This window comes from Temnothorax longispinosus, chromosome 4 (assembly GCF_030848805.1).
Source record: "Temnothorax longispinosus isolate EJ_2023e chromosome 4, Tlon_JGU_v1, whole genome shotgun sequence".
Lineage (NCBI taxonomy): Eukaryota > Metazoa > Arthropoda > Insecta > Hymenoptera > Formicidae > Temnothorax > Temnothorax longispinosus.
Genome location: NC_092361.1, coordinates 4,692,129 through 4,717,797, shown reverse-complemented (window position 1 = coordinate 4,717,797; position 25,669 = coordinate 4,692,129). Strand labels below are relative to the sequence as shown.

The window sequence follows — 25,669 nt, the reverse complement described above, 5'->3', positions numbered from 1 at the left end:
GATAATAAGAAAAAAAAAGAGAGCGCGAATTCGTACGTAATTGGAGCGTAGTTTAGAATGCTTTTCTCGTTATTGAAAATCTATCGTTTTCTACAAGTTTAATAAACAGTTTTATGTGATGAAGTCTATTTTGTCATGCATTTTTTATAAGGTGACTTTTGCCCGCATCTCGAGAATATTTCTTTTTTGCAATTGTTTGCCACATTTGGTGATCTAGCGTATCGAGATAATGCTACGTTCATCTTTGTTCACGATTTAGCCGTATTAACGGGTAACAACTGTCGTCACGTAGCCGACCAATTACACGGAACGATCGGTCGCGATCGTCGCACGACGTCTCTCCGTGCTAAGACAATCAAGCCATCCGGAGCTTGTCAGAAGTCAGTTCGACGGAGCCTCCGATCTTCCCCCCCTCCGCCTCGTTACGCGTACGGAGAGGCGGTTGCTTCGTGGGAGATGCTAAACTCGGCCCAGCCTAACCCACGATTCAACCTCCAGAGTAAACTCCTTAGCGGCAGCAGAATTAATTAAATATTGAGCACGAAGAGAGACAATATCCTGAGTCCCGACAACGCTGCTGCAACGCCGGCAACGTCTCTCTTCCCCTCGCTCCCGTTCGAACCCCTTCCTTCGATTCTCTCGTGTCCTCCCTTCCCCCCACGCCTCCCCCATCGTTCAATCTTCGATGTCTCGACGGTGAGATGCTCGGCCGTCATCCAGTCGCGATAAATGATGCAGTGAGGCGACCGGATTGTCGGAGACGCGTGTTACGGAGACACGAGACGTCGCAGGAGTTCAGCGGGTGGTCAGGCGGAATCGCCGATGTCGTGCACGACAGTAGTCATCTCTTCGCGGTTTGCACCAGGTCGCGGTTTATGCCCTCCAATTGTGATCCTAGATCGTGCTCCTGCCTCTCATAACGTCAATTTGCAGCCACGTATTAAGTCCTGAATTACGAAATAGCAGCTCGTTTGCGATTCTTGCGACATTAAAAAAAAATACAGGCCGAAGATAAGCTTGGCCGAGGCAATATCGAGTATAAATTGTACGTTGCATTTATAATAGCTTTTCGAATGGCCGTTTCGGAGTTTTCGTACGGTATACAAATGCCCATTATTATATCCGCGGATATATCCGGTTTCGATTAATCTTTTATTGACCGCGCAGTCTTAATTGGGATGTCATCGCGCGTGATATGACTCTCGCGTTTTCCGTTTTTGTTCGCACCGAAATTAATCTCTGAAATGAATTCGATCGCAAACATGTGTCGAGTTTATCGGCGCATTGGCCAGAGAGAATATTTGATTTGTTGCGCAATCGGCGAAGATCGGCGGTAACGATAACAGCGGCAATGCGTTTATTGTATAATTCGTATACGGATTTGAATACGGCCCGTGATCGACGGTGAGAATCGGGACGGCCCCGTTATCGCGGCAAATGCGCGTTGTTTGAAAAACGCGCCAATATTTACCTCGCGCTTCATTTGGGTGTTCTTTTTTTTTTTTTTTAATTAAATTAAGGCTCGTGTTTGATTTCCATCTGCTTTCAAAATAATACGGAAAGTGAGTTTTATTAAATTAAAGTGGCAAAGCGTAGCACGTGGCGTTTTTTGAAAATGTACTTTTGTATCACTCGAAAATAAATTGCTTAAATTAAACATACAATATCTGTAACTATATACATTGTGAAAGTGTACGTTCTATATGCACGCTGTAATTCATTAAACTAAGAAACGTTATCTCGTTATTATGTACACAGAGGCTGTGTTTTAGTTTTTCGATATAACTCGATTTATATTTTATGAAATTTTCGGTTTGAAATATATTACGATAGATTCGAGATATTTTATCTGAAATGTGACAACTGACAGTATAATAATAACAGCTGATTACCGACAAGATTTGTTATTGTCGCAATGACGCGTCATTAGTACACTTTTTAAAGTAAAGCCGCTGTTATTCTTTGTTTTCACATCTCGAAGGCAACTTGTCTCTCGGTGTAAGTTCGGTCTTGCGACAAAGCAATGAAGGCGATCATTCTTCTCGATCGTGGCTTCTGTTTTCACAACCCTATGAATGACGTGAGAAACGTAATGTTTAAACTGTTAATTAGATCATTCTCAGTATCATCCGCGGGATCGCCGTCGTGTATGATTCTTCATTAACATACGAATAAGAGGAGGGCTAAAGGGTAATCGAAAACTGACGTGTAGATTAAATTCATGCTTTGAATCTCGTTACGTCACTCGAGATGCAAAACACGTGCATGTCATCGCTAAACGGAAGATACGAGTTTCCGCATATAACTCGGCTACTTGAGCGAGAGAGCACAACCTTTACCCTTCTGACGTGAGTTTCTGAAATCCGCCGTCTCTCTCCCCTGCCTCGCCTCGTCAATGCGTCGCGCCGCGACGCGAATGCGCCCGCAAATCGAACTACTGCCGAACTACTCACGGCGATTAGTAATAACTAATTAGACATCGAGGGCGCGCGGGCGTGAGAGGGCCTCGTGGCGTCTCCAAGTGCTTTGGGAAACTTATTGGCGTGGGTCTTGAAACTGTATCAGTGTCGTCGGCAGAAATCGCAGATGCGTCAAAATACGACGTGGTGGCACAACTGCCACTGCTCCAAGTATTGGAGCGCGGTCGTTATTCTTAAATAGGTTTCTGTCGAATTTCAGTAGTCGAGTCGACGATTGATCAGTCATCTACTTGCTGACGATGTCCTTCGTCCTGTTGACTTTTTGGAATCTATTACGTTAATTGAATCGCTAATGTTTAAGAATAATTGCCAATGCCACACGGAAAAAACGGTTGTGCTGAAATATCTAAAAATTTAGCTAGATACAGATATGAAAATAATTTTGTTGCACCATTAAAATAATTATGTAGAACACTCAAACTGATTGCTAAAATATCAAAAATTTTTACAGTATATTATCATCATACTTCAGCGATCTACTATAATTACTTTGATGGTGCAACAAAATTATTTTCAGATCTGTATCTAGCTAAATTTTTAGATACTTCAGCAAAACCGTTCTTTCCGTGCATTAAAAGCATTCATAAAATAAAAATACAAGGCCGTAATTAATTTAACCCTTAAAGTGTATACGTTTTTTCGGTACCTTCTAAGTGTATACGTGGATCTATCACGTTTAACGCTATTTTTCCCTATCTTAACGTATTTTAAAAAATCTAAAAAAAAATCATGAAAAACATCTGTCTATATTGTAGTTGACGATTTTACAGTCATTTTGCTAAACATTGTTTATTTAATATATTTTAACAAGCTTGTAAGTTTCACAGTTACGAGCAGATATCACTTTGGCTCGGACACCATAGACCCACGTGTACACGTTAAGGGTTAAATATAAAAGGATATGCATTGCGTACACATGCATATGTGACAAAAAAGTTCTTCACTCGCTTCTTTGTGATCTTGGAAATAAATGCTAAACGAGAGACATTGCGCTCTCTCAACGCAAATTATTCGCCTTAAACGCAAATGTAAAATAAACTCGCGTCAGGGATCTGTCCGCGGATTGCATTCCGGCCAAAGTGCAAACCAGACCCCCGCGGTTAAGGGTTAAATACTCCCCCGCCGCATTTCGTTCGGCACAAAGAGATCTCCGGGCTCGAATCGAAAGCTTTTCCGTGTATATTTTCCCGCGGCAACAAAGACAGAGACTACCAGGCGGGAGAGAGGAAGAAATGAGAATGCCGCGATTTCCGGATGGAGGAGGGCGGGGGGAGTCGATGCCAAACCAACCGATGCATTCATCGCATTCAATCGACTTTCAATTAGTGTCGGGCTCCAATTTTCCGTCAGAGCGCAGGGCAGAGGAGGGAGAAGGGGGGAGAGGGTGAAAAACAGGGTTCCACCGATACCAGTCATTCGCGCGGTAAATCCCTCGTGTTTGTTTGCCTGGAACGCCGCTAATGTTACCTCATTTCGCTGTGTACATCAGGGATTAATGCTTCTTTTGCGTCTCGTTTACATCATCTGGCATCCGCGCTTCTTTCTCGCGAGGTAAAACTCTCAGACATACGGACAGAAGATAAAACTTTTATATACGTCTGCACCTCCGACGTATGCGCAATCTATTGGAAAAATGGAAACGGTACGCGATCATTCGAGCGAGTTGCCCTAGATTCATTGCCGTCGTTATAGGGATAAAATCCTTTCGGCCCTTCGACATTCTTAACCCCGTAAGTGTGTTGGTGAAATTCTCGCGCGTTAATGGGGCCCTTGAGGAATTTCGAAAAGACATTTTTCATCGAAAGCTTTATTAAGGATATTATATCACAAATATGCAGAATGTATCAGACGTCGCGTATTTTCTCTAGATTATAAATTCCTTGGCCAATTTTGAAGTATTTCATAATGCGAGTTTTTGGTCTTTTGAATATTTGATTTGGTCTTTTTATGAATTTTTTTTCTTCAACTGTTCTAAGATATAAGGATCGGGTTAATCATAAAAAATTTTATTAGAGGTTGGATTATTTTTTTTTATATCCGATGTATTCCAAAAATTTTACAGAGAGAGAAGCAATAATTATTAGAGAGCAATACTGGCAAATACACTAATTTGTGCGAATCACAACGCGCATTAATTGGGCTCTTTCAAATATACATTCGACCAACTTTTTCAGCCTGATATTGGTGAAATGTTCCCGATAAAAACTGCCAATCGCAGATTTATTTCGTATATGAGTATATGAGTTTTTATTTTCTGAAAAACGTGCTTTTACGTAATTGCCGGATAATTAATAATTTATAATATGTCGGAAAAAATATTCTACTCTTTTGATAATAACTTGTTTAATAGAGACCATGGAAACATATATGTCTTCTCTTATCTTGTATACACATCTTCGGATTCGCAGATCTATAGAACATTTTCCTCTCTTCAAGGATCTAATTATTGAATTCTACACGTTTCAATTTGTCGACATCCGTGCCGATCGATCGATGGGGAATTTTGGTTTTCGATCAACGACGCGTATGAGCAGTCGATTAAGTACCGAAACGAGAATCCACGACAGGATCGCGGCACTTAGTTACAAGGACGAACGAGGTTAACCCGGAATTGGGTGCTTCGGAGGCTCGGAGTCCCAGAGTCTGGAATCTCGGTTATTCTGATTAAGTCTTCGTCCCAGGAGTTGCGGTGGTTGGGATACAGTTGGAAACGTAACACACCGCGTATTTCGCGTCTCTTCGTAATTCGCACGATTGATCTCGCGCGATCCGGAGCGCCGGTCCTTCGATTATCCCTCTTCCAGCCTTCATATCCGACGTCTCGATATTCGACGATAATGTGCGATTTCGGCACGAGATGTTGTATCTCCGTAATTTCTGAAGCGCGTCTGTCTCGATATATTTTTCATTTTTATTTGCGATATATTTTGATCGATTGTTTATTAGCCGTAACGCTAATTGTCACTCAAGAGTCTTTAGTGAGAGGGGTGTGTGATTGATTTCTATTTGAACATTTTGGATCATATAATAATATTTGTGAAAGAAAGGATAAGGATAATACCGATAATAATTTAAACATATTACGCAAGATTATATGCTGTGATTACAAAACTATAAAATAAACGGTCGAATTAAATCAAACACTGGAGATACCAACTTTCGGTTAAGTCTCGAGAAGAATGAAAAGGGGACAGAGAAGCTGCCTTTGGGCGTAACGTTCGTCGAATTCGTTAATTCGGTAAACGGTAGAGGGTGCATCAGGGACAGGCCTCGATATTAAACGAGGCGAAGGCAAAGGCGAACAGGGGTTGCGAAGAATTCGTCGGCGAGGGGACATGGGAAGAAAGGACGAGGTCCTGACAAGGCAAAGCCGTCTCTTTTGCGGGATATAGAAGCGAGCGCCCGCTTCCTTATCGAAATTCTTAATTAGAAAATTTTAATTATGTTTTGAGGCTGCGGCGACGTTGGCGGGACTAAGACACATATAGCGGAATGTACGTGTGCGCGCGAGTACACGTGTACGTATAAAGACCGGGGGCCAAAAAGGGGTCGAGAAGCTCCGCACTAGCTCTCTCGGTACCAGCTATCTGCAGCAGAAAGATAGTATATTTCTGCGGAAGGAAGAGGGCTTGTTGCGCTCGGAGATAGGGGCGCGAGATGCCGAAGGTAATTAAGCTTGCGCCTCATAAAGATATTCTGACGGCATTGTCCTTCTGAGCCGATATTAAATCGACGCGCTGCCACGTGTTTTTGCGGCAAATTTATTAAAAGAATCTTGTTTTCGCATTTCGCTTAAAGATAATGGAAGAAATTTTTTTGCATTCTCGCTCTTTCCAGAGACGGAATAGGAAACGGAGGCTACTCCAGTTTATTACAAAATTTCAGAATTTTTATTTCGTATATAAGATCAACTTGCTTTGTTGTAGTACTCTTTTTTCACGATTATAAGCACGGAAAATTATAAAAATTTTAATATTTCTTTTTATTTTCCCAAAATATAAGTCTCTCTTTTTCTCTCTTGGCATTTTCACTTTTCACATCAAGATGTCAAGCATTGTACCTCCTAAAATCCCTGATATTATTAACTTTACCACTATTTCGCTCTACTGCAGCTCAAGGGTAAGCGTTAGTTTTCACTGTTGCATGTTCCTAGCTCAATAGCCGTGGGGCACATTCTTCGCAGCTGCTCGTAACCAAAGGATTAACCTGTCGATAATAATTCGCTAAGCGTGCCGTGTAAGGGGAAGCTACCGCCGCCGCCGCCGCCGCCGCCGCCGTTGCCTCTTCGTAATTCCATCGACGGCGGGGGTGCCGCTAGACGAACTCCATTAACTGTTTAACGAACCGCAATTTATTACGTTATAAACCCGTGCACGCTTTCGCAGGATGACGCCTTCTCGTCTGGGACACATTTCCTTCGGCGCCGTCTAAGGATTGCGTAATGCATTCCAAGATGCTCGGAGAGGCTCTGCCGTTCAAAAACGACTTCAGATATACCGTTTGTTTTCACGATCCTTCTGGCTCTTTACAGCGAGGGGGAGGGAGGGAAAGACCCTCCTAATTAAATTATTTACTTTCTTCATAAATGCTGATATTAAAGATGTATTTGTCCTCGAAATTATGGATATCTCAGACCTTGGGGTGCGCGAGATTGAGGCGCGTTATTTAACGCAGAATCGAGTTTTTTCATCGTAATATCTTTTTATGATTCTAAAAGAGAGCCAACTTTTTTTGTCAAAGGTAAAGTGAAAATAATAGCGCACGCCAATTTGCACGTAAAGGGAGGAGGATTATACCATTCAATCTTATATGTATATGTGTATATCGTGAGAAATTGAATTAAATGTAAAGAGTGAATACACCGTGAGAAGCACAACGTCCTATAAACGTAATGGTAATTCCGCAGCAGATTTCTCGCGAAACAATGGCGATCGATTATCCGCGATGACGCCGGCGCGCTTTAATGTCGTAACGTGGCGCGTGCCACCGTCTGCAATCGCATTTACAATCTGGCTGGAATTCAATTCAATGCGGCGCGGCGCGGCGGTGGTCGTTGCAGCGAGCTGAGCGCGGAACCTGTTGCCCGGGATCCGCCAGATTCGCGAGATCGCGTACCGATAATCGCGAAACACGGCGGCGCGGCGCGGCGGCCGTCTGTCGAACGTCGATTACTTTGATTGCGAGTACATTAGCGTCCGCTAATGTCCGGCGCTAATGTTTCTATGCGCGTTTCGCACTTGCAGAGAAACCGAACCGCGACGTTGGCGCTTTGTCGACGTTATCGTCCCAGTAACAATCGTTATAATGGGAACATTGGCCTGCGATAATGGAAGACCATGAGGCGATTGTCTGACGCACAATCGGGAATTTCCTGGGTATTAAGGCATTTTGATGAATGATGTAAATTGATCTTTCATCGGTCCGATAATGACGTTAATCATCGTGATCTTCCACTGTATTGCTACACGTTGAGAATAACGTCGGCGACACTTGTACACGTTTCAGCAAATTTCAGTGATTAATATCAATAGCAAATCCGGCAAACGAATCCATTTGCGCATCATTACGTAATGGATAGATCATGATGTTTTTAGATAGTTAGTTGAGATAAACTCCGTAGTCAAAACAGCCAGAAGACGATAGCTAGAGGATATATCAGTTAAGTAAGATTGCAACTGTGCCGTAACTCGGCATATTCATAGCAGAATTAACGATCCGTGCCTAACTTAGGTACCCGTTACTCCTCTGGGAATAGCTGGAAGGAAGCAAGAGGTTTCTCTAGGATTCCATGGGTACTTGCCCTCCTTTCTGTCTTCCTCCTGCTTGTTCAGGCGGAGGAAACGCTCGGCGGATTATAGGTAGTTAGCTCGTATTTGTCAAGTTGATCCAAGTATTATAATAATAGTGAAAAACGAGAAACAGCGAGAGAGAAGGGGCAACTTTGCGCGAATATATATACATATATATATATAATTAAAATAAAATAAAATAATAATTCAATTAAACCGAATAATTCAATTAAACCAACACGACGGAGATTTAAGATTGAATTTTCTCAACTCGCGACGTTTAATCAATATACCGTGCTACCCCCGTCGTATCCGGCAACAGGTACGCTAACTTCAACGAGACGATCGTGAAATCGGTATTTGTGCGAGGAGGGTGTGTGCAAGAGAGTGAGAAAGGAGAGAGGGATGGAAAAAGGGCTGGGAAAAAGGGGGATGAGCGCGGGTGTATTACGTTCGAGCTGACGGCGCTGGAATGGCTCGAATATTGGCTAAAAATGTAAATTGCCTCGACACCGTGCACCCCGACGGTTCTCTCAGCCGTTTCGACATACTCTCCCCGATCGCTGTGTGAAATAATTGAAAACACGCGTCATCTCCGGGCCATGCTGACCAAGAATCGTTCCCTTCCCTGTACCGACGCTGCTTCCGTTCTATGTACTCTCGAAGAGTGTTGTACTCTTGTGGAAAATATTTTTAAAGGGCGAAAAGCGAGAGAACAAACATACCGGAAGTACGCAAAGCGGCACTAAACTTAGACGCTGCATAAAATATTTCGTAAACTGCATTTTTATTTTATTGCCTCGCACGCTTTATAAAACTTTTATTCTCGAAGAAGCGTAAGTAATAGCGACACAGGCAAAGTATCATGTTATTTCTGCAGTAGTACATGCCCGTGTATAGTCAGCCTTTTTAAAGAGTCGCATGATCTTTTCTTAAATAATTATTGATTCAGTAGTACGTGCTTGTTATATCATCAGAATATTTATATGGCGATATATGTGCGCACATAATACTATACAATATTAAAAATTTATTTAATTATTTAAATAGCTGGTATGAATTAGTAACTTGAATTTCGTGGAAAGACACGATTTATCTCTTTACATGTATACATCGTTTTTGGGATAGCTCATATTTCTCGTAGCATCTGTTTTTGTCTGAAGTCTTTTTTGGATGTACAGTGAATTGCATAAATGGTTGGAAACGGCAAGTGCGTCGACCGTGCTCGAACGTTGCGAAGAGAAAGCACGGGAGGAATTTATTTTTGCGTCGGGGAAACGTCGCAACTCGTGCCGTGCCGATAATACATCACTGCGTCGTGTAACGGACGAAAAAAAAGGAAGAATTTTTTTCCAAAATTCCCCCTGAAAGCTGCGACACGTTCAATTTGTCATTGGTGCGAGGAGCCCGTTTCGTATCTCCCGAAATAACGTGCGCGTCAACTACGTCCTTTAGGAACCGTCGACTTTGACACTTTTATTCCCACCTTTGCCTCCATTAAACGACCGCGTACCTCTCTCCCGCTTGCGAAGACATTAGGATAAGTTCATTCGTTCCTTTTTCTTTTTTGTGATGGACTACACGGGATCTTTTTCTAGGAATTCAGATCGCTCTTTATCGGTACAGACTAAATAAATATACAGATTTACATCTCTGAGATATTTTCTGAGTTAATGTTATTTCTTTCTTTACGTCTGCATGTTTTCTTGGCAGAAGCGGAGTTAATCAGTACCGAATTAACTGTAAGTGAATGCAGAATTAATCAAATGCAAACTGTAGCGACGGAAAAAGTGCCGGTATGCCATCAGAAGCACGAAAAGCATAGTAGAGAGGCATGCGGCAGATTGAACGAGGGCAAAGAGAGAATGCGGAAATCGAGCGTGGCCGGAGGGAAATGCGCGATATAGGGTGAAAAGGGGGGGAAAAGAGGGAGAAACGTAGAGAGTGGGCGCGTACGAGAACAGGAGAGAGGTAGAAGGAGAAAGAGATAGGAGGAAGAAAGGGAGACGGGGATCGCAAGGGAAGGACCGGGTGGACGGTGGACGTGCTACAGTCGTTTTATCCGTATTAATGCGGAATAACGCGCGCAATTGTTGCTTTGAGCTTGCTATTCGGAATGCGTGCACCGTCTGCACGCGTCGCGTGTGCATTATCATACGCACTTGTGTCGCGGAGACGCGCAACCACTGCACCGCGACTAAAAGGTCAGGTCTGCTGTCCGGAAAAGAACCGGGATGTCCTGACGGATTTGCGTTGTTGCGAATTAACTCTGCGGATCGAATCCTTTTATTTGAAACAAACCTACGTACGTACTACAACGGACCGTATCTATCGCAGCTCGTTCAATCTGACATTTCGAATGAATGTCGCGGTAGTGACAAATTGCAGGTAGAAGGTAGAATAAATTTTAGGTTGATATTAGATATTAGAAATCTTTCTTTTTAAGAATCTCCCATTTTGGCAAATTTTCAAGTCGCTATATAATTAACGAATTTTGCGCGAACAGATCCGCGAGCGAAGTCACGTTAGTGGACAACGAGAGATCAGGTTCGCCGGACTCAATTCAGCCGGGCTTAATCCTTCGGATTTAACCTATGGGCCAAATCCATAAAAAAGCTCCCGCTCTTGTATGCCTAGCTATTGACGCGGGATCGATTCGGATTATGGGCCCGTGATCCCGGATGATGAGTGTCGCGGTCGATATCAAGGCTTCCAATTCGATATACGCGCTCGCGAGTCGTAATACCGCGAATATCGTTGACCGAACGACCATCCGGCGTAATCCTAATTGGCGATTGCAATTTGCGACTCTGCGTGATATTTTATGCTCGGATGACTTTTTGAAAACGCCGATCGCCTTGCTTTGTGCGGGGGCTCGTGCGGATTACGTTTTTTTTGCAACTGTGTTTTTTTTTGTTTCATTGCGATGAGAGGAAAAGAATTATAGTGAATATAAAGCTCAGCTCGGATAATTGCAGTATTGATATTGCGATTAAGTGCCAGGTGTTGATACCGCTGCTGCTGCTGGCGATTACCCTTTATCAATCTTTCGCTTTAATGTGAGTACATATGAAAAATTCACGTACATTTTCCTATGGCGGAGTATATCACATATCTCGCTGTTATAACGATAACTTGTTTTATCACTGCACTCTCACGCGATGAGCTGCCGCTGCGCTCAAGATAATACGAGATGAAGAAATATTGGAAGATTTCGCTGAAGGATCGCTGTTTCTGCTCCTCCATCATGCAGGATGATCCTTAATCGTAGATATGCGGTGAAATAGAAATCTGTCTACATTGTATAATTACGCCTAATTAATGTAGTAGAAAAATATTTAATTGAACTGACGTTGAAACGTCGTATTATTTATTAATATGCTCTCGCTTATTATACGATCCGGTAATATTAAATTCATATATTCTTATAAATTAAATTTTTGTTTTTTTACAAAGCGGACAGGTTGCATCGAACATATCCACTACTTCATTCTCGTGTGACGTATACTTGGTTTTTCATCGTCGCGTCAACAAATGGACGATTTCCTGGCATTTATTAAAAAAATGTTTGAGATCTCGTATTAGAAAATAATATAAAATGATCTGTATGAGATACATTGTAATCTTCCGCAGAGTCTCCCGTTTTTTATTCGTCCGTTTATGTGTATATGGCCGGCGCGCGTTGTTGTGAACCATTTTTCAATATGTGGACTATTTTTCAAAAGTCGTTTTATCTACCCTGGGACGGCACGCATATTCCACATATTTCCGTTGGAATTCAAGCCACGGAAAAATTCAATGAGAGGTATACTGATACGCGTTAACCCTTCACTTGGGCGTGACGATGCCGCGCGTTTGATACTACACGGTTTACACAACGGGGAACAACGATAATCGAATTGCATTTTAATACGATAAATACAGCGACGGAAACACAGAGATACGAAGAGATTCTTTGCAGCTGGCCGTTTCAGCAAGAAATGTTACTCAGGGCATTAATGAGTTGACGCACTTCGTCGGAAATTGCATTTGAAAATCCCTTTCGGGATTCGATCGTGGCGCGAGCATCCCATTCTACGGCCGTAACGGCGGTCTTCCGGCCGTGTTCCCGGGGTATCCGCGCGGGAGCCGCGTCGCGTGGAAGGGGGGGCGCGAAGGGCTGTTTTATGCAGGTCTTGGATTTTATGCAATGAGACTGCAATATCAAACGGCGCGCGAGCGGAGTGCCGTTGAATAAAATATCCGGTGCCGTTGAGGAAAAAAGCACACGAGACGGGCGGGAAAATGGGGCGCGGAACGGCCGCCAGACGCATTTCGATTTTCCTATACCTGGGCTACCGCTGCTGCTGCTGCACAATAGATACACACGGGGACCATGCGGCCGCGCGGGATCTCGCGGGTGCATTAAAGTGCCGCCTCATATTCCCCGCCGATCGTTGCGGTAATTTATTACGCGCCCGATCGCACCTCGCCGTCCCGTTTGCCCGTTGTTTCTTTGTTTATTGAAACGCGGCCTCGATATTACTGTCGCTCGGCTTTTTAACCCATCCAGAAAGGTCTCCGAGTCTTTCTCTTTATTCGTTCGAGAGAAAAGTGAATTTTTCACGAGTCGTTTGCACACGACTGCAGATACCTCGCGAACTTTCTGAAGAATATCTGAATAGATCAGGATCGGGACACGTGATGCGATATTCGCGTTCGTGTCGTCTCTCGTACAAAACTCGTCTCATTTCACGGCATCGTTCTATCGATCTGTCACGAATTATCTCGTTGCTTCGTACAATTATTTTAGAATTAGCAGGGCTATCATAGGCAGCTAGGTTTAAAAGCGTGATACGCGCTACAAATGAAATATCATCTAATTATAACGTATTATGCGCTTTATCCGCGTAATTAATATGAAATTTACACACCCAGCGATTGGTCATTTCAATGGCCGTACCGACAATGTGCCCTCTCCATTGTTTACGGTCACTCTCAGCGTCGTGTTTAGCAACTTGGCCAACTTTTGCGAACGAATAATCTCGGCGATTGACGTCACAGAGTGAGAAAATGAGACAGTGCGATAGCAGTGGAGTGCAAAAGGACACTATGAAGTAGAGAGGGATGCGAGCGAGAGAAAGAGAAGGAAAGAGATAGAAATAGAAAGAGAGAACACTTCGAAACTTAGATTGGTGTCACGTGGCTCTCGGCGATCTGAAAGTAAGAGACGAGGGGGTGGAGAGAGAAATGTCGAGGAGAGAGTGCAGAAGAGGATAGGGATAAATAGAGGGAGGGAGAGAGAAAGAGAGAGAGAGGGACGGGAATACTGTAACAGCACGATTCGAGGCGGCTTAACCGGCAAATCCGAGGTAAGATCCCCCGCGAAATCTCTATTTCCGCGAACGCCATGTTTCCACGGCGTTCCCGTATGCCCGTAGCCGCCGGAAGTGCTCCCCTCCGCCTCTTCCTCGGCCTCGTTCCTCCCGCCGCACGCCGATTCTAAAACCCGGGTCCGCCTGCGTCGCGCGGGCGCGTGTCTGCCATGTAAATCTTAAAGGATTACGCTCATAATTGCTTGCGTCGCCGCGTAATTGAAGAGCACTTAGACCGGCTCAGAGCCGATGCGATACGTGACAACGTCGTACCCCGGGATCGAAGATCCCGCGCCGAAACGATTCCGTCACGAATTCTCGACACGAGGGTTACCGTCGTGCGATGCGTGAACGTGGCAAAACGATACGGACGTCCCACGTTGGTCAGGGTCCAGAGGATATAGACGATGCCAGCTGTTGACTTGTGAATGTATATTCGTATCTTCCATCTTGCACGTATAGAAAGACGACAAAAGTTTTGACAAGAAAACAATAGCTGCTTTATATATTAATTCATATCAAAGAAACTTACTTTTTGAATATGAAATACCCGCGTGTGAACTTTTTGTCAAAATACTAAAAGGGCAATTATAAAACGTAGTAATCATTAACATAGAATATTATAGACATTTTATTGTTTGAATACTGTGGACGTTATGTATAGATTTTGAAAATTAATTAATTGGTCAATATTTCTTTCTTGGCTGATGCTGCGCGATGACTATATGAATTTCAAAGACACGTATGAGAGAGACAGTTTATAACAATCTCGTTATAAACTCGCTATATTATTTCGAGGGTACTCTTATTTAATCAATCGCTCCTTCGCTTTCGGATCTTCGCTATCGAAGGTAATCAATCTCAAATTCTGACACTTTCTCAATCGCGGCTTTATTAACTAATGCAATCGTAATCGTGCGATCTTCGACGCACAGCTCGTCGACTTTCCCGCGATCCGATCTATACGTCCAAACTTAGTCACAGGCACTTCCGTGGCAAAAGCCTAACCTCGTGATACCGTCGGGCTTAATGGATTAATTTTGTAATTGGGTGGTTTGTATAATTGAGGCACAACTACGCGACTATATGACCGGAGACCGGCGCCGGCAAGGGGTTGCGACAAAATTTTAACCGAATTCTCTCGGAGACCCCGCTCTCTGCCGCGAGTTTTGGACTATGTTGGAAAATGTCAACAGTGCGTTACCGGTTTATGGAAAAGTTGGGGGATACGAAACTATTCCGGCCCTTTGTCGGAAGCTTCCATCGGCGCTTTGTAGTACGGAGCACCACAATCGATTGGCGTTTCAGTGATTTAGCTCACAAAGTGACAAGTCTGTCAGTCGATGCGGTCGCGGCAAATATTGTCCGCGTTTTAGCAACTGTTATTGTAAACGAATGCGGTATCGCTAGCAATTGGGATATTTTATCGCGTTAAATTTCTTAGTTTTAAAATATTAAGTTAGTTTCGAGATATCGAACAGTTTCTATTTTTATAGAATTCTATTTTCGATGATATCTTTTGCAACTCACTGCAACGATTTTTTCGATTATTAAGTTAAAAGTTTCAAAACATTTTTTTTTCAAAATTCAATTGTTTTAAAGCATATCTTTTAACGTTTATTATTTTTTTTCGTGTTTCAGGTAGGTCTAATAAGCAATAGAATTGATCTGTGTTCGATACATCGACGGAAAATACGTGCGAAGAATTTAGACAGTATGATGATGACAAACCTACCCCCTGTTATGCTGCCACCCATTACGGACTACGGGATGCTGACGCCTACTCTCGGAATAAAGGTGAGTCGATTTATCCTGCGGTAACCTCAACAAAGAAACTGAGTTTCGCGATGATACGAAAATACACTCAAAGTACCAATTACAATTTCTAAGCTGTGCCTTATCATCGTATGCTTATTTAAAAAGGCAAGCGTCAACGCGTACGAAACAGATCGCATGAAACAATTTCGAGTTTAGTCCACGCAAAAGCACCGTCGATCGTCCTCAAACTGATATTTTCTACCGACAGTTTTTTGACAGGCCGACTATAAAATCGTTGCGGGCGATTTTTAGCGATGATTGTAAACAATTCTGTAAAAAAAAAGAGACTATTGCGCGTTCTCTCGCAGGTTCTCACGTCTCTACGGTTTTTTCCTCCCTCGGAGCAATTGGAACGTTTTAATGCCGATATAAAAGCACCTCTGGCGGATCTCTTTGGAGCATCGGGTATCGCCTTTCATCCCTCGGCTTTTACAGCTTCACGCTGCACTCCTGTGCGAGCGCCCTACAAGCCGCGAGATATTAATTAAAATTCCGTCTGAAATACTTCCAACGCGGAAGTGAGGGGTGAGTACGGGTGTATTGGCTAACCGGCGTGGGACGGGCGTTTGCGCTGGCGCGTCTAATTTACTCGGCGATCTTCTCCACGTTCTGAAATAAACAAGCAACAACAGCCATCAAAATTCCATTATGCTACTTACGTCAACTTCGCGTGAAAGCTAATAGTTGCATTCATAATGCTGCAAGCGAGGGATGCAATTATGTTAAGATAATAAAAAAATTAATTAAAATTAGGATAGAGTAAATCTCTACAACTGTGTAAAGAAGAAAATAAGATATTAAAATTAATATTAAATTATGTGTGCAAAAAATATGACTGTATAAAGTACAGTAAATTATACCTTGTATGAAGTATATATATTAACGTTAATATCTTATTACATTAATTTTTTTAATGGATAATAGACTTTTTTCCTTTTAAATATATAAAGTTACGTATATGACGTTCACCATTATATCAAACCAAAAAGTCGCAGAGACTGGATTTTCTGTGTAAGAGAAATGATCAATTCCCTTTTACATTTCCAATTTACTAACGGTAGAAAAGCGAGCTAATAATCGATCGTGCGGTGAATTCCACTGGTCATCATACGCGCGTATGCGTTGTTAATACGTGACTGCAATTTTCTAGATTTTCTTGCGTTGTTTACAGCTGCAACCGCATCAGCATCACCGATGCTTAGCGAATTTGCGTTGTTACTATTCAGCGGTTCAGTTCGCAAACGTTATTAGTTTGCCAATGAAATCCCGAATGCAAATCTGCTTGAATGCACATTCCGTTTTTACACGTGGCTATTCTCGGAATCTTTTCCGCTGGAGTGTAGATCGATAAATAAAATAATTGAGTCAGATTGTGTGGAGGGCATATGTATATATAAGATAATTCGAGTTACCTTCAATTGTACACGGAACGGAATAAGGGTCTGTCTGAAATGACCGCCACGGAAAAGTCGTGAAAGGTGAGATCTTATTACAACAGATAACTTGTACAACTTATCTTCGTTGTCGCAAAAGAATGCGTTCTGTTTTCCTTTACGAGTGCAGAAGGGGGGTGCTCCCTTTCAAGCAGATCGACGAGGCGTGCTTTCAACGATAGGTAGTTAGCGATTGAGAGGCTCCGAGATACTCTTTGCAGTCTTTGCGTTATTCTCGATTCTTTCTCTTCGGGCCGAGTCATTGTATTTTCCCGCGGTATCGTATTTCCCGCCGTGGTTACTTTAACTTTAATTAAACTATTTCCAGCGAAGGATAACCGCATAGAATATAAAGCTATCTCGAAGTCCGGCGTAAAACGCCATTTCCATTATTATAAAAGTAAAAAAATGCGCTTGAAATTAACTGAATATTATATTATTGTACTCGTACTTTTTATTGCTCGCCGTTCGATCATCCCTCTTGAAAAGAAAATCTACTTCATATTCGAGAAGTAACCGTATCTAGCTCATGTAGAGGGATATTCTAAACTTCGATATTGAAAACATCCCTCGTAATTCATCTTCTGGTAGTTGAGAAAAGTGGAGATAGTTCTGCGACACGCTGTATAAGGTTTTTAAGAGTTCAATGCAAAGAAGTTTGTCGGCTCGTTGCGGGAAGTATACAACGCGCGCGGATTCATCTCGGAAAAGCGAGAGAAAAGAGGGCGTGTTCGGGCTGTCGGCAAAGAACCCGCTTGTATAGAAGCGCTGCCGCGAACAAAAAGCTGAATAACATTAACTCGCTTAATGTATTCCCTTAATTTTAATACACAATGCCCGTCGGTACGAGAGCGCGCGAGCCGTGTTCTCGCAGCTAACCACCGGCGAAGATTCTTACCCCCGTTAAACCTCCACATCTTAATCTTTTTATCTGATTAATATTTATATTTTATTAACATCAGTCTCGCTTTTAGATTAGAGAGCCATATAACGGTATTTATTATAACTGTCACGGATATAAACCAAAAAAGCCATAAATGATAAATTATAAATTTATCCCGCTATAATTGTTCCTTCTGTGTAACAAACATAGCTATCCCCTTCTGACTGTATCGATGAAGATTTGATAGCTTCGTCTTGTCACAAATATATTTTTGTAATGATTCTCGCCGCCGCTGTTTGAAGCAGCGCACTCGCGGACGGGGGCCCGCGGGGTTTCTGCTTGATGTTTCGCGCAGCGAAGATTACGTTGAGGATCGATTTTCCGCGCGTCACTTTGATCAATTTCTGCGACCGTTCGACCGGAAGGATATTTTTCATACGCCGGCGGGACGTTTTCTTTCTCGCCTAAAGGCCGCGTCGTTTCACAAAGCGTCCTCTCGAGTACGTCAGGCCTGGCCGATCGTTCCCCCGACGGTGTGTTTTATATTTTCCTTGCGTTAATCGTGTCCAGGTCGGTTGATCCCGTGCGTATACCGGGATCCGGCGGCCCCGCTCGAACTCCCGAGGCGCTCTGACGTCATTCGTATTATTTCCACTTGCGTCCCGCGCGCGCCACCGCGCGCCGCGGCCGCCCACCTGTCAGACGCACGCATCGCACGCGCGAGAGAGAGCGAGGGAGCGAGCGGAGCGGCTAACGCGCGCGCGTGCATCAAATTCGGGAACGATTTGATTGTTGCGGAGAGCGACGAATTAATTTCCATTCGTGACGTGCAGGTGTACACGGGGCCGAGTTTCATCCGTCTCCGTAACCGTTCGTTCGTCGCGTTTATTAATAAATGTTACTCTCCTGATATTTATTCGCGCCGGCAGAGACGTCGGCTAATTGATTAACAACGAGAGCGCGGCGTATGCGACGCCGTAATAAATTCGCTTAATTTTCAAAACTCCGCATTCTCTCGCGCGTTCCCTTTAGCACTTTATTTAGTACTTTTTCCTCTTTCTCCTTCTGTTTCTGGATTCGTTAATTTGTCCGTTATTCATTGTAATGTAAGAATTCGGATGCCGCGTGTGTAATCAAATCAAATTTATCTAACTGTAATATATCTCATATGCGCAATGATTTTATTTCAAATTGTATTTCGATATTCTCGTTTGTAACGGTGTGCCCTTATCGAGCCGCGATTGTTCACTTGATCGTCCACGCATGCATACATATACGCTTATTGTACATGGCTGCACGACAAAACGAAGAGGATGGAAATGCGCATGAATATCCTGGCACCCCCCGTCGGTGACCTCGTCTCTTCGTTTGCATACGCAAACAGTGGAATTAGGGCCGGACACGTCGCGCTGCATGCTCGATCGGAGGTCCTTTGCCCCCGGGAGCGCGTTATTGTCGTCTCGAGCAGGTTATTGTCGTCGAAACACGTCGGAACAATCGACAATATTGCCTGAAATTTGACGGGTCCTCGGGGCCCCCGTTGGCATGCCGCGTTTGCCAAACTCTCTCCTGTCCCGACTTCTTTCCGGTTGCGTCAAGTACCTAATTTGATTACGTCGTTTGTGCTTTTTCTGTTTTCTAACGAACTTTATAAATTTTCTTCGAATTAGCTCTCGCTGAATTTGTTTCGGCGTGGCCTCGCAAAAAATAAAGTCATACTTCAATGAACGAATTCTAAAAATTATTAGAAGTGAATTATGATTTACTTCTAATTAACTTACCTAGTGAGAATATCTAAATAAATTAGAGTCCACGTTATTTCTTTTATTATTATTATTATGTCTATCCAAATAACGAGAAATGCTTTCGCGATTTGGAAGGAATCCGCGAATGACTCACGGATTAGGAGCTTTTCGCAAAAAATTCTTGAGCGCGACGAGGGTTGATTTGAATTTTCTATGTCGGTTCAGCCTCGCGGCGTCCCTCACCGTCGCGCGAGACACGTCGCATCGAATATTCCATAAATAAATCGACGTTTAATAGAAAATCGGAGAACTGCGAGATACCTCATCGCTCACTGTCACGGCGCTTCTCGCTACCGGTAGCTAGTATCTCAATAATATTCAGTTTATAAACTTCGAATGGATCCCTTATTACGTTCCCGACGTGGCCCGCCCTTCTTCCTTATTATCATTTTTCCAGGGGTGTCTCCGTCGCGCCGATTTATTTTGCGGTCTATGAGCATTGAATGAATATTTAACGTTGACACTCTTCTATTATCTCTGCTCCAATTTTGTCTGTTATCTGGCTTACTTTAATTTTTGTACTTTATTGTTGGTGGAAAGACAAATCGTTGAATCAATAATTCTTTTGCATCTTAATCAAAAACATATAATGATATGCTTGCGCCGAATATCAGTGAAATGGATGGATCCATCACAATCGATCAAGCATTGTTCGCGTCTCGATAATTTAATGCTCAAGCGACTAACGATGTATCTCAGGCCATCCATCTTTTTCCATTTCCTCCCGAATTTCGCGCGCGTGAAGATATACAACTTTCTTATTTCGGAGAGAACCGCCTATCTCCTCCTAAACAGACGAGTTCCCTATAAATCCCTATAATAGAAAATTCAACAGTGCTATCTCTCTTCCAATATAACACATAAACATCTCTAATATAATATATAAAAAGCTATTACAAATTTAATTGTACTAAACTCCGTACGTTTGACGCGAAATAGTTTCACGATGATTTTCATCTTATTCGATCGATACCATCGTCATTTACTCCATGTGTGACTTCACGCGATAATAGAGCAACATTAGAATATGCCGTATCTACGGTACCACGTACGTGCCATTGCAGAAAATTTCCTGCAACTGCGCATTAACCTGGAACGCGGAGGCCCGAAAATGTTCAACTAACCGCGCGCCGCTTCTCGATAAATATGCACAATCATGAACGGTAAAAAGGGCTTAACAGTAGGCGCGGTATATAAGCGACTATTGCACTGCATCGGAATAACGACTAGAGGGTGAACTTGGGTTGCCCCCGATTCCGCAGTTAGCCGCATCGTTGACGCTTTCCTATTGCCCACTGATTTTCCCGGCTCGCGGCCGACGCTCGCCCTCACCCGTTGCTGCACGCCGCGTTTTCCGCGTTTTCCGCGCCCGCCCGCCCGCTCGCGCGCGAGCTCCTCTTCTCTATTTTATTAGCCCGGTTACACAGCACGGCCTCCGAAACAATAACCATTGTTATAGACTCCCGCGCGGCATTTCCAGCGCGCCACGTTTGTAGGCCGCAGCTTTCGCGCTTTGTTCGCTCGCAGACGAACGAAGCGTTGGTACTCTCGCGTTGGAGGAGACGATGGTGTAGCTTTCAGATGGGTTTTGCGTCCCTCTTCCGCTCTCTCTCCCTGACTATTTCCAGCAGCCGGTCGTAACCATTGCCGCTAACGTTTGCTGTACTCTCTCGTTCGCCACCGGCCCCCGTCGGCGTTCTCCGATGTTGTCCTTTTTTTCCCATTCCGCGTTACAGTTTACAATGCGAATCATTTCGAATGCATGCGGCTTTTTAATTACATACCTAGCCGGAAGGCCGATTTACGATTTCTATAGAAATGGAATTCCGTTCCCATGACGCCATATCCTTCGTACTTTATCGATATATTTCTCGCGCGTGTTTTAGCTCGGAGCGAGGAAAGTTTAAGGAACGCGGGCGTTTCCAAGAGACGTGCCCGACGAAAGTTTCGCGCTGCTGAATATTTTCCGCTAAATTTAGTTGCGACTAAAACGCGTGACAAGTGCCGGTCCTCTGTAACGGCGAAACAGATAAGCGACATATGTTTGCGAAATATTGTGAAACGGCACGTAACTCGGAAAATTGAGAAAGAATTCCAGGAATAATCGAGCAATCCTCATAATGCAATCCTCGCGTGCGATTATACATCAGCCATATACATACGAGGGGTGTTCGACTGTATACACGAGTACGTATTTGCCCTTCGATAATGATAGGGTGCGCGAGTTTCCGTTCTCGTTGGAATTGCCTCGTAGCTGCTGTCTCGGCTGCACAGTTCCCGAAAACACGGCTGTTCCCTATCGGTATCGACTATCCTTCCCTCCCGTAATTAAACTAATGGAAATCCGACTCGATGCTTTTATGCGATTTCACTCTATATGTGTACGAGCGAGCCTCAAACACCGAAACGCAATCCATTCAAGATTCTGGGGCGACAAGCGAAAACCACGAAACTCCGCAACTTCGGATGCATGTGGAGCGATTATAACGATTAAATGGAGTTCGCGCATTGATATCTAGCTTTAGAAGAATGCAAAAGAAGTGTTTAAAGATTATTAATTATACACAAAGAACTGTATGGACTTTAGCACGATATATATTATTTTGGAAAGATATTTTGTTCTTGTTTTCGCGTCCGAAATTTCTTCCGAATCCGCACAAATTATTATTACACAATCTTTCCACGTTGCAAGAAATCAAAAGGAAGGAAAGGAAATGTTTTTAGCCTAAATCGACCCAGCGTTAATACACGTTGCGGTTGAATTTGGTTTGCAAATGCCGGGGCGGTTTTAGGAGAGCGCGAATGAAGCCCGCGCTGATAATAAGGGAAGTGAGATAGCCGTTGCATGTATTGCATTACACGTAATGAAAACAGCTATCGCATTACGCATAATTACAATGTTATTTCATTATATGCGAAATAATTTGCGAAAGTTTGCGAACGCGTGGAGTAATTGGGGGATGAGCGGCGTTATGTAAATGAACTGGGGATAATTGCGCGTCATTGTTCATTATTTTTTTATTAAAAGCCGGAGAGCGCGTCGTTAACAGTCCCTTTGTGAAAATATTTTATTGTTTTTAATTAACGCCGCGAGAGTTGGCGCGATGTAAAAAATAGAGAATGTGTTACGCCCCCCCCCCCTTCCCGCGCGATTTCCCGCCGCTCGAGCGGATCGCCATCAACTCGATAGGAGAGGGGGGCAGATCTCAATTAATTTTAATTATCGTTAACAAAGTGCCGAAAAGATGTAACGCGACACGGTTGCGCGGCCGTTAAAAATTAATGACGTTCGTCAAAATGGAACGCCAGGGTAAACACGCGTTGTCCGATACCGAAGACTCTCGAGAGTCAATTAATTGCCCTGATGGACGTGATGACGTCGCACAAATGTCGCGTTTGTTTTTTATACTCGTTTGTTTTTCACATTCGAAATCACGATCGTGCCTCGCTGTCTCGGTTTGTTTCAAAAGGAACGTCCAATCTTCGTTTTTCGCGTGAGAGTCCGAAAGTTTCATCAGTTTTATCTCGCAATATTTTTGTAATTAAGTATCTCCAAAATGACACGGTTACTCGCTCTCGATAAGCGCAAATTTATTTCTTGATATCGCTGACTTTACTGTCGAAGGTCGGATTAGGGTGAATAAACGTTGTTCGATAGCGGGGACGCGTTTTGAAAGGAAACACGACGATCCGACTTCGATGAAAAATTAATGTCCATTTTCTCGCGTCGGAAATTTTGGGAATTGGCGCGTTGTGTGCGCGTGAGAACGTCGATAAAAGAAACGGTCAGGACGAAAGATGAGTCTTTCAATTCTTTTATGAGCTTCACTTCCACGGACGTTGAAGATCAGGCGTTGTTTAATCTATGAAATAGCGTGATGTGTAGGATACTAAATCGTTCTGACTCGCGAGAAATTTTTAACGCTGCGTCAGCTGTCTCTTTTATGGAGGAAAATGTGTCTTTTGCATTTTCCGTTAACGAATAATTGTGCACAGTTAATGGCTGCGTATGCGTTTATTGCACAGTAAATTTTTCTAAATATACACACGATATATATAAATTGTAGAATGTTTGTTCTAACGTGAGTTTAAAAAATGTGTCCAGTATAAATTGCTTTTGCAACCATGTCGTAACTGCTGACAAAGTAATTTGATACGTAACATATCTATTACAATGAATTGCGGTTTCCGTCAAATTATTTATTATTAGAGACCGAGTCAGGAAAAATGGCGTTTGTGTCACTGAGCCATTAATAATATTTGAACGATGAATATTTGGACGTTGAAAGATTTTAATAAATTAAACATTACATGTATGTGTATATTAATAATATATAATGAAACAATTTAATATGTCTTAATTTTAATTGTTTGAATTATAATGTAATGATATAATAATAGAATTCTAATTGAAATGTATAATAAATTACTAAGAAATTATAAAACATTGGAGTTTAGGAGAAATATTGTAAGCTTTTAACGAAAACTTGTTAACTTTATATGCTTTTAGAAACTTACGATTAAATATCTTTTGTCGGCCATCTTGCACGTTATGCACCGAGCATAAAACAATATCTTGAATCTGTGATGAGATGTTTTGTGCCGAGATGCATCTAACGATGTGTTCTGTCAGGTCTCGAAACGATTTTCACAGGAATAACAATGTCTTCCTGACTAGCGCGGCGCTCCTTTCTTTAGCACGTCACTTAGTTTGACAACTTTTCAGCATTCGGTTCGCAAAAGTTTTCCGCGCGAGAGATAACGATAGAACAGTGCAATCAGCGGCGTAAACGGGATTTTTAGATTGCCGATGGAAACAGGAGGTTGATGCGTAAGCACAGTTGGAAATTTCTTTTCAAGAGTAAGAAAGGTGAGGAAATAAAACTCGTCTCGCAAAATATCCGATATTTACTGAGACAGAAAGTTTCCGCGCAAGCTTTTAAGAGTGTCTAAGAGTCCGATAATTTATTCCAATAAGAATCGATAATTTATACGTTGAAGAGTTTGCCGGACGCGTTAATTCTTGATGGCTTTATAACTGTGGCTTTAACGCGTTTATAATCCATGCTTTAATTATATTTTAATTTATCCACGTAACAATATACAGCTGAATATAACATTTAATAAAATAATATTCTATAACATTCAATAAAGCAATTTTTAATTGGAAATTATTACGTATATTGATGATTCTTTATTTAATTATTTACTTTACGTAAATTAATATAGTTTGGGAAAAAAATAAAGTTTTTACATTTGTACTAAACCCAGTGAATTTTTTCCAATGAATGAAACTAATTAAAAATTTTACTAGATGATTTATATATTTGTAGAAAATATTTTTATTGAATTTATAAAGTTTTCATATTTATATTGAGTAACGTATAAAAATATATTATGCATTAATGTTATTGTTAAAATTTTATAATTGTACATAAATATTTTTATTAAAATATTATATTATATTTTATATTACATTTAAATTTATATGATAAAAGTATAAATTACTCGTGTATAAAAAAGCATTGGAAATGTATTTAGATAATAAAATCTACTACAATATATTTTTGGTAGCCAATAAACGGTTGTTAATTTTAAAATTAAAGTATTTAATAACATTTATATAAAATTTACTGTTGCTAAAAAATATTCTTATAATTACTTGAATTATAATATTTAATTTAAAAAAATGGTTCAAGCCTTATTAATGTACTGCGATGTACAATAGTACTCCATCCTTTCTACTATAATTATTTTAATTTTGGATGATGCAAGCGCGTTATTGTTCATTATTTGCACAAAGAGCAGGGCGAGTAACCGAGGAGTAAATCAAATTTTAATTACATTAACGCCGTGGTGTATTCAATTAATCCTGACTCCTTGCTTGGTGTGCGAAAAGTTTCATACATGAGAAATAATCAAAGTATCCCTCTCCTACGTCCTCTCTATATTCCCTCCCCCCCTCTCGATGCAGTCTCGAGGGTGCACCTCTTCAAGTTCAAGTCTTAGAAAGCGGCTCATCTCTTGTAGCGAGCGCTTATATACTCATCCCGCCGCACTCGCCCGAAGTATCGGACTTTTTTCGTCCGGCCATTGTCTCCCTGTGC

At 42.3% G+C, this 25,669-nt stretch overlaps 1 protein-coding gene across 7 annotated transcripts in view; it reads left to right on the top strand.

Moving 5' to 3' along the window:
- Positions 1 to 25,669, top strand: part of Heph (polypyrimidine tract-binding protein 1 heph) — a 393,209-nt gene that overhangs the window by 136,386 nt on the left and 231,154 nt on the right. For 5 of the 7 annotated variants that reach the window (XM_071776624.1, XM_071776627.1, XM_071776623.1 and 2 more), the window contains one exon: positions 15,265 to 15,420. The exons of the other annotated variants lie outside the window; for them this stretch is intronic. In XM_071776624.1, coding sequence (XP_071632725.1) covers positions 15,340 to 15,420 — 81 coding nt within the window. In that variant the 5' untranslated portion in view covers positions 15,265 to 15,339. The remainder of the gene's footprint in view (positions 1 to 15,264; positions 15,421 to 25,669) is intronic. 7 annotated transcript variants of the gene reach the window in all.